General features: G+C 41.2%; 1 protein-coding gene and 1 long non-coding RNA gene across 4 annotated transcripts in view; one reads left to right on the top strand and one right to left on the bottom strand.

The window, feature by feature from the left end:
- Positions 1 to 13,185, top strand: part of LOC308067269 — a 139,221-nt gene that overhangs the window by 58,144 nt on the left and 67,892 nt on the right. The window lies entirely within an intron of this gene.
- Positions 1 to 13,185, bottom strand: part of ZNF638 (zinc finger protein 638) — a 66,442-nt gene that overhangs the window by 5,828 nt on the left and 47,429 nt on the right. For all 3 annotated transcript variants that reach the window (XM_080395661.1, XM_080395662.1, XM_080395660.1), the window contains exons 19-22: positions 11,979 to 12,104; positions 8,298 to 8,344; positions 2,643 to 4,068; positions 1,944 to 2,009 (exon numbers count right to left, since the gene is read on the bottom strand). In XM_080395661.1, coding sequence (XP_080251787.1) covers positions 1,944 to 2,009; positions 2,643 to 4,068; positions 8,298 to 8,344; positions 11,979 to 12,104 — 1,665 coding nt within the window. The remainder of the gene's footprint in view (positions 1 to 1,943; positions 2,010 to 2,642; positions 4,069 to 8,297; positions 8,345 to 11,978; positions 12,105 to 13,185) is intronic.

Genomic DNA, 13,185 nt, shown 5'->3' with positions numbered 1-13,185 from the left:
CCTACATCAGATGTTTTGATCCAGCAAAGTCATTCTGTATCCTGATGACTACTCAACTGTTCCATCTTGCCTCTTTGGTTTCAATTTCCTAACAAATGGCTCCAGCTTTCTGGAAAACGCCTTAATGATTTTTTTTATGCTTAAGAGGGCAGAGCCTGACCTTTTCTAATTCTCCTCAGTCAGCGGCATGCTCTTACTGGACCATGTCCTGCATCTAAAAATCCTCCTACCCTGCAGTTTGACCATGCCAGCTCCCATCAGGGCTCACACAATTTATTCTAGGGCAACTGCAAAGAATTAGAAGCAATTTAATGCCGTAGATAGCTGAAAGCATCTGGAGGAGGATGTATAGATAGATACTGAATTTAAGAAAAGACTGAATTAACCCTGAATTACTTTTAGGTTATTTGATTAGACAGCAGTCACATTTTTTGACTACAGTATTATAATTTGTTCACTATAAAATAGCTACACGCTTATAATCAGGATGGCAGGATAAGGCAGAAAAGATGGGTACTTGAAGCCAATGAGTAAATTAATTTCAGACAGTAAAATGCACCCAAATATCCATTACACCCCAAATTATGTATTCAATTTCTTCAATGAATGAGTCTGAATTATTTTTATTCTCCCAAAAAAAATATTCATCCCGCTGCCAAATACCAGTCGGTATTCCACACAAGAATGAAAAAACTCTTGTCAAAGAAGAACTTTTAAGGCCAAGGCAAGATAAACTCCTCTGTAATCTGAGTAAGATTGCAGCTAAGAAATACCTTTTTTCCAGCAGAAAAAGTAATCTGAAATTCAAAGGCTACATGGCTTTTCTTCCCTTTCTTTTTCAAAAAGCTAACAGATACTAGAAATAACGCATGCCTCCACCACATTCTGATGCAGAAACTTGAATATTTAATGCAAATATGACCATGGCGAAGAAGAAGGAAGTACCTGGTTATATTTATACTGAAATCAAACATTACTGCATTCTTCCTTCCATGAAAAGGAAAACACAGATCTTGGTTCTCATCAGCTATAACAGTGAGGAATAAAGCAGTAAGAAGTAGCTGGAATTACAAAGCCTTTTTTCAAAGGCTGCAGAATTTCCCCTTGGGGATTAACACACACATCCGGAACCTCAGTTGTGAAAGTGTTCTCTATTACCATCGCCACCACCAACTTCACAAACACACTGTGCTGGTGATGCAGAAAGTTTACATGGATTAAGGTTAGTGAAAGGATGTAGGGCTCCAAACTTTATCCCAGAAATCCATTTTCCATAGGAATCCACTACTTACCTGGTAGATCTTCGATTTGATCCTGTAATGCTACTTCTACAAACTCATCAATACAGGCTTTTATCACCTTCTTTCTGCTTTTCTCTCCCAAAGCCCAAGCTATCTCAGAGAGAGAGGGGGTATCTCTTTTCACCTTCACATAAGAATGCGGGCTTTTTAGCACCTGAGCCTACAGACTCCCAAGCTGATCTTCAAACCAACACTGCACCAAAAACGTGCAGTAATCCTTGCTCTGCAGAACCCACTGGAAATACACCTCTGCGTAGAGAAGGTACCATGGATGGAGATGTTCTAACTACCTCCTGTTGTACAAAATCATTTGTAAGGGGCTAGAGGAATTCAGCCTTCCTTCCCTCTTCTCACAAGTGTGATGACAAACACAGATCTCATGCAGGTAGCTGGGGATCCAAATAGTTAATGTGCTCTTTCTCAAATAACATCCAAGACTAAAAAAAACACCTCCTTTTAACACTCACTTCTTTAATTAAGTTTCTCTTCCAAATGACTTGACCTTACAGCTTTATGCCCATAGTCCATAACAGCCAGTAATACAAAAAATTCCCTAGGGAAGGATGCTAAAGATTCTTAGCGTACACGCACACACTTTCAAGACAATCTGTATGTTAAGTTCAGTTGTGGTTGTATCCTTACCTCCTTTTGTTTTGCACTGCTGCTAGTGTCACTTTTTGAAGCTTTAGCACTGCCACCAACAGAAGCCTGCAAAATCAGACAAAAGTTCACATGAAACCAGTTAAGCCAACTAACCCGTCCACAAGAGAAAAAATAATATTAAAAAAAAAATCAGCTATTTTTTCCCTTAATGAACTTTTTTAGGTTGTCCAGATTGCTGCTTCTGATCACATGCTTGGCAAATACAGATCTAAGCCAACCGTCAGCGGTAGAGTCCAGGCATACAGTCTCTAGCAACAAGTCACAGGTAATACCTTGCTTAGTAGCCTCTTTTCAGTAACCAGTGTCTGTGTAGGACTTGACAAAGCAAATATCAGCTCACAAAAGGACAGAAAGCTTATTAATTCCCATTCAGAACTAATCCAAGAACATAAAGTTATGACACTCAATAAAAGACTCACTTCAAAAATACCTTCCTGCATTTTTTTCCAAGTAGCATTTTCAAACCAGTTACGTACTTGCGTTGCACACACTGCATCTAAAAGCAACTGGTTGCCCGCCATCTCGCTATTCCAACTTGTCTGTTGGCCCAAACCAGCTGAGTGATTTATGGAAAAGGGAAGGGGAACATAATCTCATTGTCCCATACTCAACATCTGAGAGAAGCATGGAGTTAGTTACTGATCAGGCACACTGAACCGGCCTTCCTGCCCTCCTCACCTTATTGCTGCTGTTGTCTTTCTTCATGCTGGATGATCTACTCTCTCCCTCTTGAGACTGTTTTGAACTAGCCCTAGATTCCTCTCGTGAGTCCTTCTCTTGCTGAGATGAATTCCTCCCATTGCCTCCCTTTCCATCAACAACAGAACTTCTGTTCACTTTACATTTGCCGCTGCCATCTCCCAGGCTTGATCGGCTGTTACCAGGTTTCGGGTGACCTGCTTCTTTTGATGCGATGTTCTTCTCCACTGCTGCTTGGCCCTGGGTCTCAGGTTTCAAAGGAGCTCTCTGTTCCCCTCCTTTACACAGGGAAGGCTCTTTTCTCTGTACTGGAACCCTTGACTTTGATATATCCGGAAGAGACACCACTGCCTTTAAAATCGTTCTCCCAACAGAGGAAAATTCCTTGACAGATAAAGAAGAGTTTAACGTAACTGCTTTGTGGGCTTCATCAGTTTTTGCTGGTCCTGCTCCTTTATTTTGATGGGCTTTGATTAAACTTCCCTCGTTGTTCTCATTGACAGCATTTGCATCATCTTCCACAACAGCCCCAACCTTGGCCACAGATTGTTCAAGTTTCTTCTCTGCCTCTGCCCCAGTCTTGACCAAAAAGTTTTCAGGGTTCTCCTCCACAGCTCTTCCAGCTCTGAATGCAGGCTCTTCTGGTTTCGTCTCTCTGTCGGCTCCAGCTACATCCAGTTTCTTCTCCATGGCCACCCCAGTTCTAAGCACAGGTTTCTTCTCCGTTATCGGAGTTACAGATATTTCATGTTCGGTTCTCACAGCATCAGAAACAGGATTTTTTTCAGGAGCATCCAACTTGTTGTCTGTCTGTGTGACAACTGATGACACCACCTCCACCGAAGCTGCGTCAGAATCAGGGGGCACCGCTCCAGGGACGGCCCCTGTTGATTCCCACGCTGCCGGCTTCACAGCACAACCTGACGGCACGTCTTCAGCCTTGCCCACATCGGACAACTCTTCTGGCAATTCAATGGCAGGAGCAGGCAACTCTTCATCTTCCGCTTTAATTCCCTCCTCTGATGCAGCTACGACAGCAGGTTCAAACAGCTCTAGTTCAGCATTATCTTTAACTGCCTCTTCTTTCTCCACACTGGAAGGCAGCAGCAGCATCTCTTCTGACTTCGCTTCAGATGATTCGGTGTCAGCAAACTTGATAGATGCCACAGTAACTTCAACTCCAGCATCCGCTTCCTCCACAGGCGTTTCTGCCAGTCTCGCAGCAGACCCCCTTACTGCTCTTTCAAGATGGGACTCAGAGGGCTCTATCTGTACTGCTGACATCTCGTCTTTGACATTAGAGATGGAAATGGGTCCTTTCTTTGCCACACTAGGCTCTACTGGAGGATTAGCAGCTGCTGTTTGCACCACTCCTGATCCCTCTGGATATTTTTTCAAGCCAGAGCTAAATGCATTTAAAAAAAACAGAAGAAATCAAACTATGTTGAGAATTCTACAGTTAGCAGAAACCTCTTGACGCCAATGGTGGGGGACTTCCTGATGCATTAGTGCTTAGCATTTGGAAATCTAGCCTATCAGTGTTAAAATGGTTAACAACATTGAGGCGAATAGCTGATTAGTTTTATGCTTCTGTTTAATCCACCTCAGTATATCGCAAGCCTCTTACACTTTGAATTGCGTTACTTGCAGTCAGACCTCTCAAGGTAGCGGTCACTACAGGTGTACCCCATCACCTCAGCACTGACATGGACTCCTAAAATTTAGATCCCCTGATGCAAGGCAGACTGTGAAAGTGCATGTACTGCAAAAATACACACCCCAGTCTCCCTGTATAAAGGAATTACCAGAGTTTTGCTATGTTTGAAGACAGCAGACGCTGCAGTCACCAACCAAGAGAACTCTTCCAGTAGCTAGGAGTCTGAAGTTTGATCTTTTGGGGTTTTTTTTTAGTTCACGTTTGGGGGGAGGGAGGGGTTGCTTTGTTTTTAAACCACATTGACCTCGCACAATAGCGGGGAACACAACACATGCACAGAGGCTCCTTTTGGCCAGGCTCTGTTTGCACTGTATAATCCCACTGTCAGCTCCCAGGATAATAAAGCCCAAGATGACAATGCAGAGGATAGCACTTTTCAGAGAACTTCAGTTACAGGAAGTGCATTATTCTTCTCTGAAAGAAAGAATCCTCCATAGATGATCTTGGGAGACACTGAAATCAGAGATGTCTGTGCCCCTTTTCCCACAATGCTCGAGAAAATGAGCATCCCAACACCTCATGCATCTCTAGATGGAAAGGTGCCAGAATACCAATGCTGACAATCTCGCTAAGTGTCAAAACAAACACAAAAGCAGCAAACACACATAATTAATCAGTGGTTATGCACAACGGAGCAGCCTGTGCTATGGTTTCTCAGAACCTATGTTTATGAAAAAAGGGTGCACATTTGTATAAACCCTCATGAAAAAAAAAAAACAAGCAGAGAAGCCTGCCATTTTGGTAATACCCCCAGCATGATGTTCAGCAAGAAAATGGAAGGCTAGATCAAATGGAACTCAGCGCTGACAAAAATGTTAAGTCTTGAAGTAGCCAGATGCGAGGGTTAACGAGACAAAGACACAATACATGGAGTCAACAGAAAGATGAAAACAGGCAAACTCAGTTAACATCTGTGCTACGCAAGCACAGCAGAAACACCAATCTCGAAGGTTTCCTCCAGGCCCAAGGGCACTGTCCCCTGCTGCTACAAAATGCGAGAGGAGAGAGAAGAAGGGATATGAATTCTGCCTCAAAATCTTTCACAACACCAATTTAAAACTGGCACAGATGTAATACATCATGACAATGCATCAGATGGATACCTGCAGCACGATATGAGGGCACTCCTCCCCTAGCAAAGCGGCAAGGCTGCAGCATTTCGCTTGAGCAATGGAGTGTTGTGTGCTCCCAGCAGTGCCCCACAAAGCGCCGGGAACCCCCTTCAGAGCCCGGAGCAGCTCAGCTCCCAGCAACTGAAGCCGTATGAAAGAAAAAGCAACCTCACTCATTCCAACATCCTGCTCATCTCTAACAGGCTCCTCAGACCTGTAATCCATTTAAACTTGTTACTTGCAAATGTTTTGGGGTAAGCATTCCTCATGAGTGGCTCTGCTGTCAGGGCTGATCTGCTTTTTATGCCACAGTATTGGTTTACTCAGTCACAACACAGAAGATACTTTGACACCAATTAAACATTGTTTGTGCTCCAAAAGAACAACCCATTTCAGTTAATTTTCTCTTCTATTTGAGCATCCTACAGACCACTGAGATTAACGTCTCATGTGTCTGCGTAGCAAAGCGCTACCTGGGTAAGTCAGAGCCCAAAGCCCAGAAGGGCAGCTCTGAAAGCCCACCTTTGTCGCTGATGCATAGAAAGCTTAATTAGATACAAGCTCCAACACCTTGCCAAACTGTACCCACTCCATAGCCTCTGTTTATACATTTTCTGCAGGGAATGGAAAAACGTCAGTGAACACTGGAACCATACACTAACTACAAAGCTTACAGCGAGTAGCACATGCGTATTATCCTCTACATAATTCAAATAAGGTATTAGTCTCTGAATCCTCAGGACTTCGCATATCCTTTCAGGCCAACACCCACCCTGTGCTTTTCATAAAGCCCTGGGCTAGTCCAAAATATACAGAGAGATTCAAACCAGACTGCAAAGCAGTGGAAGGAGAGCTCTGCAGAGGCAGTGATGCGCAGAGATAAAGATGAGGGAGCCTGACGAAGCTGAAGGCGCTTAAAAGACCTGTTAGGCATTGGGAAAGAAACAGCCCGTAGACCTGCAAGACGCATTTCCTGCACAGAAGTTAGCATAAAAGGTGAAACCAACAGTACCTGGTGCTCAGTTTCTGCACAGGATGTCCCTGCGTAAGCTGCCGTACGCAGCCAGCACTGCCTGAGTTAGCAAGGGAAAGTTTGGGAGAGTTCAGCCCTAGAAATGCCAGCACAGAGGCTGTATCGCAGGAGAGACACAACTCGCTACATGTCAGCTCAGGATTAAAAGAAGTAGTGGGATGGTCCTCAAGTCCTAACCTGGACAAGAAAAGTTTCAGCTATTTTAGCTGAGGAAAACAAATCCCAGCAAAACACATCAGCATCCTTGAAAAGAGCAGAGGCATTCACATAAACATGTCAGTCACCTCAGCCGCGAGGTCAGATGAGCTACCTACTAGGGCTGGATGACAAATGAGCTTCCAGAAGCATCCCTAAGGTTTTTTTAAGATCACCTCATCATCCCAGGCAACCCAGAGGGCAGCCCATTCTGCTCCCCAAATTTTGCTAGTCCTTCCCTCCCCAGAAACACATGACAAGGTCTTCATATATAAATATTTAAGGTATTTTCTGCTTCTTATAAAATGTCACAAAAAAAGATAATCAGTCAAGTCACAAAGGCTCGCAAGATGACAGTTGTCTTGGACAAGGAGAACGTGTCTAGTGTTATCTGTAGGGAAAAATGTCGGTTTTCCCATTGTTGATCAGCCACAGCAGGATGCTGAGCAGCAGCTAGGATGCAGGTAAGACTCACTTGTTTTGGTTAATTACCGCTGCTCGCTAAAGCCCACCAGCCCGGAATCAAAAAGGTTACCTGCACGTCTGCCTACATGTGAGTCACAGACAGTTTAGAAACTGAACGCTTCCAAAATCAACTAGGGTCCGAGTAGAAGTTTTGTGAAATTAGGAGTGCCTAACTTTGGAAAGAAACAGGTTGTGGAAATATAGCAACAGCCATGATAGTATAATGGCGTTACTTGAAACTGAAGTTTGGGACCATTATTATACAAGGGGGTGTTTCTGGTTCTTGGTGGGATTTTTTAATTATAAAACTTATCCAGAAATATGGATTTGAGTCACAGAAGGTGTTTTAAGTCTTATTTGTTAACAAGAACTCTTATAATGATCTATCCATTTATAGAGAGAACATAACCAAGACTCTAAAACCAACAAATAGTTTCTCCACAAATAGAAATTTTACTGCAAGCAGCATCCGTAAAACAATTTTAAATAGAACATTCCAAAACCATCATTTCTCATTTCTAGGTTCTGGTGTTAATACAGCATCTAAACATTTTTTTAAAATCAATTCAGGGACCTGTATCACCACATGAAGTTAATGTTAATAAGTTAAACAAGGAAGTTTCAGTTTATTTTTAGCATTTGGAAACAGAAACAATAGATGCAGGTGCTCTGACAGAGGAAAGCACTGTAGGACAAAATAAAGCGATCACTTCCTGGTTAAATACAACAAAAAAATTGTCTTACCAACATGTATATCCAAACATACTTTCCAGGACCTGTGGTAAAATCCTGGCCGAATTAGTAAAACAATAACAAACTTAAACTACACAGAACACAGGATTTCACTCCATCTGACCATGTTCTTTGAAAGCCCCAGATTTCAAAGAGATCACAAACATTACAGCTCTACAGCAATACACTACATGTCCTGCACACACAGAACACACACAAGCTGCAAAGAAGGAACAGCAAGTAACAGCTGATGGATCTCACAGCAGGCCTTTTCCTCAAGCTCAGTTAGAGAGATGGCTCAGCAATCTGCCTGATCTTGGAAACGCATTCCAGGAACAATAGAGATATATAAAAAAACCTCGAATACTTGAAAAGCATACCTTCCTTTGCTTGGTTCCTCCTTCACTTCTTTTTTCACAGCTTCAGCCTGAAAGGCAAAAAGGAGGTTCAGTACCTATGACTTTCAGAAGCATCAGCATGGAATTTGCATAACCCAGCTAATTAATAACACCACGAACCCAAATTTAGGCAGGTATCACCTGAAAGATCAAATGACTGTAAATTGTTCTAAAACTGTTCCCCACGAAACACAGATTTCATGAGATGACAATACAAGTACATGGCACTGTAAGAGATTTTAATAAAAAGTTTGCTAGACAACATGTGGCACACCACTAACTGTTTTGGTCGCCTCATCTTCAAAGCTGTCATGGTTTTGAGTGGAATTAGCTTTTGGTCTGTCATGTATCTGGGGGAGAGGGACATTAAACCCATCTTTTTCCAGACAGCACCTTCATTCTTGTATTGGTAAGGATGCTAAGGGCCACAGAGCTCAGGGTGAATGCAGTTAGCATGACAAAAAGTATTACACAGAAAACCAGAAGCACACTTTTTTTAAAGATAAATTACATTCTAAGTCAAACAAGTATCTACAGAAAACCCAAAGCCAGTTTCTGTTCCTTATAACCTGCATTCATTTCTTGTACAACTACACATTTCTACCTTCTGTTACATAGAATAAACTCATGGAATAAATGTTGAATTAAATAATGTCTTCCAGAAAAAGACAACCACAAACCATCAAAGCTCCGCAGCTATCACAGTTAGTAGCTTAGTTCCGAGCAATCAAAAATACCCCAAACAACCTTTGAAAACTCGCTGTTGAAATCTCAATCTCTTTTCTGAAGACATTTCACAAATTAATTTGAAGAGTATCACTACCAGAAAGAACATCAGATAAATTCAGTGTGCATAGAATTCACTTTAATCTTTTATTTATGCATGTAATTCCAAAGCCTTCAGTTTTCCCTTTCTGAAAACATTTATTACAGAGGTAAGTGCCAAAGTAATTTGAACATGTTATCGTGAATTAAAAATGATTTTGTTCTTCCCTCAGACCAGCTTCTGATTGAAAGGCTTCTACAGAAAATAGCTTATGGCAAATGGAGCTACAAGCTCAATGTTCCTATGGTACCTAGGCATATAATCCAGATTCTGGCAACGCAACTGAAGATGGACAAGAGGGAACAGGCTCAAAATGCAGTAAAAACAGCAGATGGAGAAAACCTCAGTTTTTCCTCTTATCAGTGTGACCAGGCATTTCTCTCTCCATCTCAGATACAGGTAACAATAAAGTTTAGGAGTATGTCTCCAAAGTCCAGGTTTATTTTAATGTTTATGCAAAAGCTGTGACAGTCGCACTGACAAAGACTGGCATGCCACCAGCTGCAGCCGTGCTCTATCAATCTGTATTCCAGCTGCACATCCTCCTTCATTCTTACAGGAGTTTCCCCATACTTTTGTTATTTCAGCAGTATTAAATTCAGACATCATCAGCAAAATTACAGAAACAAAACTATGATGTGATGAAGTGAGCACTTATATTACTGCTGTTATACTATGCCACTGGCATTAGTTACAGCTATCTGGCTGGTCAACCTCTCTAAATCAGACAAGCACTCCGTATCACCCAAAGTGTGCAGCTGGAAAGAAATATTATTTTGAAAACAGAGTGTGAATGCCATTCTTTGTTGGCATTGAACTCTGCTCTGATGAAACATTTATAGTGACAAAGACATGTTATTCTGTTGCTACACAAGCTATAGGGAACAGCTATAAAAAGCAGATTTGAATCACACAGTGTTCCCACAATGCATCCTTGACAGACATTCCTTTGCATTAGCATTTTAATGAACAATATTTTCCTTATTTTTCAGTGCTAAGTGAGCTTATTACTTAGTTTCTCTAGAATTGAGAGAAAGCTCCAAAGTCTGAAGGTTTAGTTATTCAGCTACAAAGCTAGTCTAATAAAAGATTTTATTACCCTTAAATGCACCTGACATCATCTAACACAATTACAATTTATGGTCTTTGTCGTGAGCTGAAGTTCACCATATGAACTGAAATACAAAAATAAAGCAGCTCAGACGAAGAGCGTATCTTCTCCCATACAAAGAGAGTTGGCAATGGGAAGAATCATCTCTGCAATGGGGGAAGACAAAAAACTCTTGCAACATCTAATCCAGGCCCTTGCATCTAGTAGAAGAGAAAAGAGCACTCTGTGCACCCATGCTCATCTGATTTTAGCTACCAGTGCTTCACTCACAGCAGGCTCTGCATATGCACAGTGACTGCTGATTTACTTGGAAAGGGCATGATGAATCCACTCGAAAAACATTTGTGCCCAAATCACATCTAGCTGTGTATCGCCCTATGTCCTAAACTATCACAGATGCAACATGACAACTATTGGCAGGATACCCCCGCCAAAAACGCACACCTAAAAACTCTACTGACACAGTATGTCTTTAAAAACAGGAATTCTAAACACCACACCCTACAGATTTCACAAATAAAAATGCTTTTCAATAAAGCAGAAAAAACTGCCAACACAATAGAGAACGAACTATGATACAAGCCCATGATCAGTACACAACCTATTCTTTAAAAAAAGTTGAAATTCATCATGATTCGTAGTGCAAATAATTGTGATTAAGAGTGCCAATAATCCTGACAGTTCTGCCAGCTCGGTAAATAGAAGTACATGTCTGGATGACTTTTTTCCCCTCCCTGTTGAAATAAAGGACTGATGCCCTTGTTATCATTAGGCTCCTGAAGTTAAACCTTCTCTTGTGCTGAACACAAGCGAAAGGAAGAACCTAAGATGCCCTGCCCCTCCAGGCATATCTTTTTGTTTAAATGGTATCCCAAAGTCATGCAGCTGAAAAGGAACAGCAGCACACAGGGAACGAGAGCTCCAAGAATGGAATTCGCATGGATAATCACTTTTAAAAAACAGAGGCAAAAAGAAGGAGAAAAAAACATCACAACAGAACGCCAACAAAACAAACAGAAAAACCCTATATACATTTTGGTCTTATCTTGATACCACATCTGGATTTAAGTTCCCCACTTTGGAAGCTGGAATGCTATTAGCATGTGGCTGATGTTTGCATTTCCTGCTTAAAACTCTTTGTCTATCCAATGCACCAAGCTTCTTCCTCTCTGGTGTTCAGCTGCTGCAGCTTGCTGTTCCTTCAGCAAGTCACCAGAAGTAAACTGGGAGCTGCTCAATACCGCAAGTAATTTCATTCTTAAGAGAGAAGATGGCAGCAGCTGTGGGTGCATAGACCAATGCTGACATCGCAACAGAGTCTGGAATCGAGAGGACTATCACAGATGAACTGCTAAAGGTGAATCGAACTAGATCAGAGAAACTCTACTAATGTCAATCATCAATCCTTTTCTAACCAGTACTGAAGAGTTGCTTTCCTCCTTTCTTCTTTCTTTTTATCCTTCATTAAGAAATATTTTCATCAGTGGCAAGAGATTCCATACATGTTTGTGAAATAGAGGCAAAAGATAGACAAACAGCAACACATACTTTCACACCTATGCCACCTCCCAGAATACAAACTTCCCAGCTGTTGCACACTTTTCACTCTCCTCCACAATGACAGCAAATACTGAAGGAAATACTGACATTGTCACCATTAGCTGCTCTTCATGGAAGGGTTGCTCTATTCCACAGAAATGATGTATTATCAAAAAAGAAATCTTACCTCAACAAACTCTCCATTGGGTGACAATGTACAGGTCAATGTATGCTCACCCATATTATAAGGATATTGCTTCAGGAAGCTGTACATTGATCTGGCTGATTTGGGACTATCCAGCTGTAGAATTGCCTAAAAGGAGAAAAAGCACAAGCCTCAAATAACTGTTACTCCATCTTATTTCTGTGTTGTAGAATATGTTTAGTAAATCCAATTGGTATACCATATGATACCCAGGCATTCCTGAAGGGTTTCAACATCTTCATCTGAAAGAAGCTATAAGCAGCATTTTTTTGATGAAATCCTGTTCTGGATATAGAAAGAACAGAGCCCGCTGTTCTCCAAGAGGTTGAAGAGAGAGATTTCTCCATTTGGAATTATCTTCAGAACTAAATAAGAAGCTACATCACAAAAGAGTGGAGCCTGGAGCTTCCCTACCCACATATCCAGCCTTTGGGCTCCTAGACTCATCCTCTTTGATTCTGCTCTAACTCATGAGTCTTTCACCCTGAAGGCGAGGGGAAGGGCATGCCCATGAAAAAATCTGCAAAATTACATCAGGGGAACAGTAAACTGAACTACACACAAAACTTTACCTGCTATACTAGAAATCTCTCACTTCTTTATTTTTTATCTATCAAGTACAATAATAGTACGAGAGTTTTACATATCACCTTTAAAAATTCCCAACTATTCAAGTTGCATTCTAAACCTGGTAATACCTCTTCTTGTTTATTTGTTTACATTTAAAGCAAGCTTTAAATAAGCCACCCCTTTTTTTACTTTTTCCTTAAAAAAACAAAACAAAAGAAACCACCTGTGCCCTGCTGGGATCTTGACTACATCTCTTGCTATTGAAAACAGATCAGAAAGCGAGCTGTCCATCAAATACTATCACAAAGTGCTGACTCAATGGAATAAAGCATTTTATGTTCAATGCGACAGAATTAGCTGAGGGTCTAGAAATTCACCCTAGATGTTTCACTGACTGCAGAGTTCTCCTTGTCACTTTTTAAAGCAGTAAGTTTAAAATAAAGAAAAATACTATCATCTTAAAAGCATCTTCACCTGTTCTACGGTTTAGTAGCAGGACACTTAAAATAGCTTGTAATAAAGAGAGCACAGTTCCATTTTAATCGTTAAAACATAAACATTAAATCTAGTTCATAAAATAAAAAATCCAATGTTAAGTGCAAAAGTAGCAACATTAAAT

Source organism: Falco punctatus (genome assembly GCF_963210335.1).
Source record: "Falco punctatus genome assembly, chromosome: 1".
Lineage (NCBI taxonomy): Eukaryota > Metazoa > Chordata > Aves > Falconiformes > Falconidae > Falco > Falco punctatus.
The sequence above is the reverse complement of the archived record's forward strand: the minus strand, read 5'-3'. Positions and strand labels throughout refer to the sequence as shown.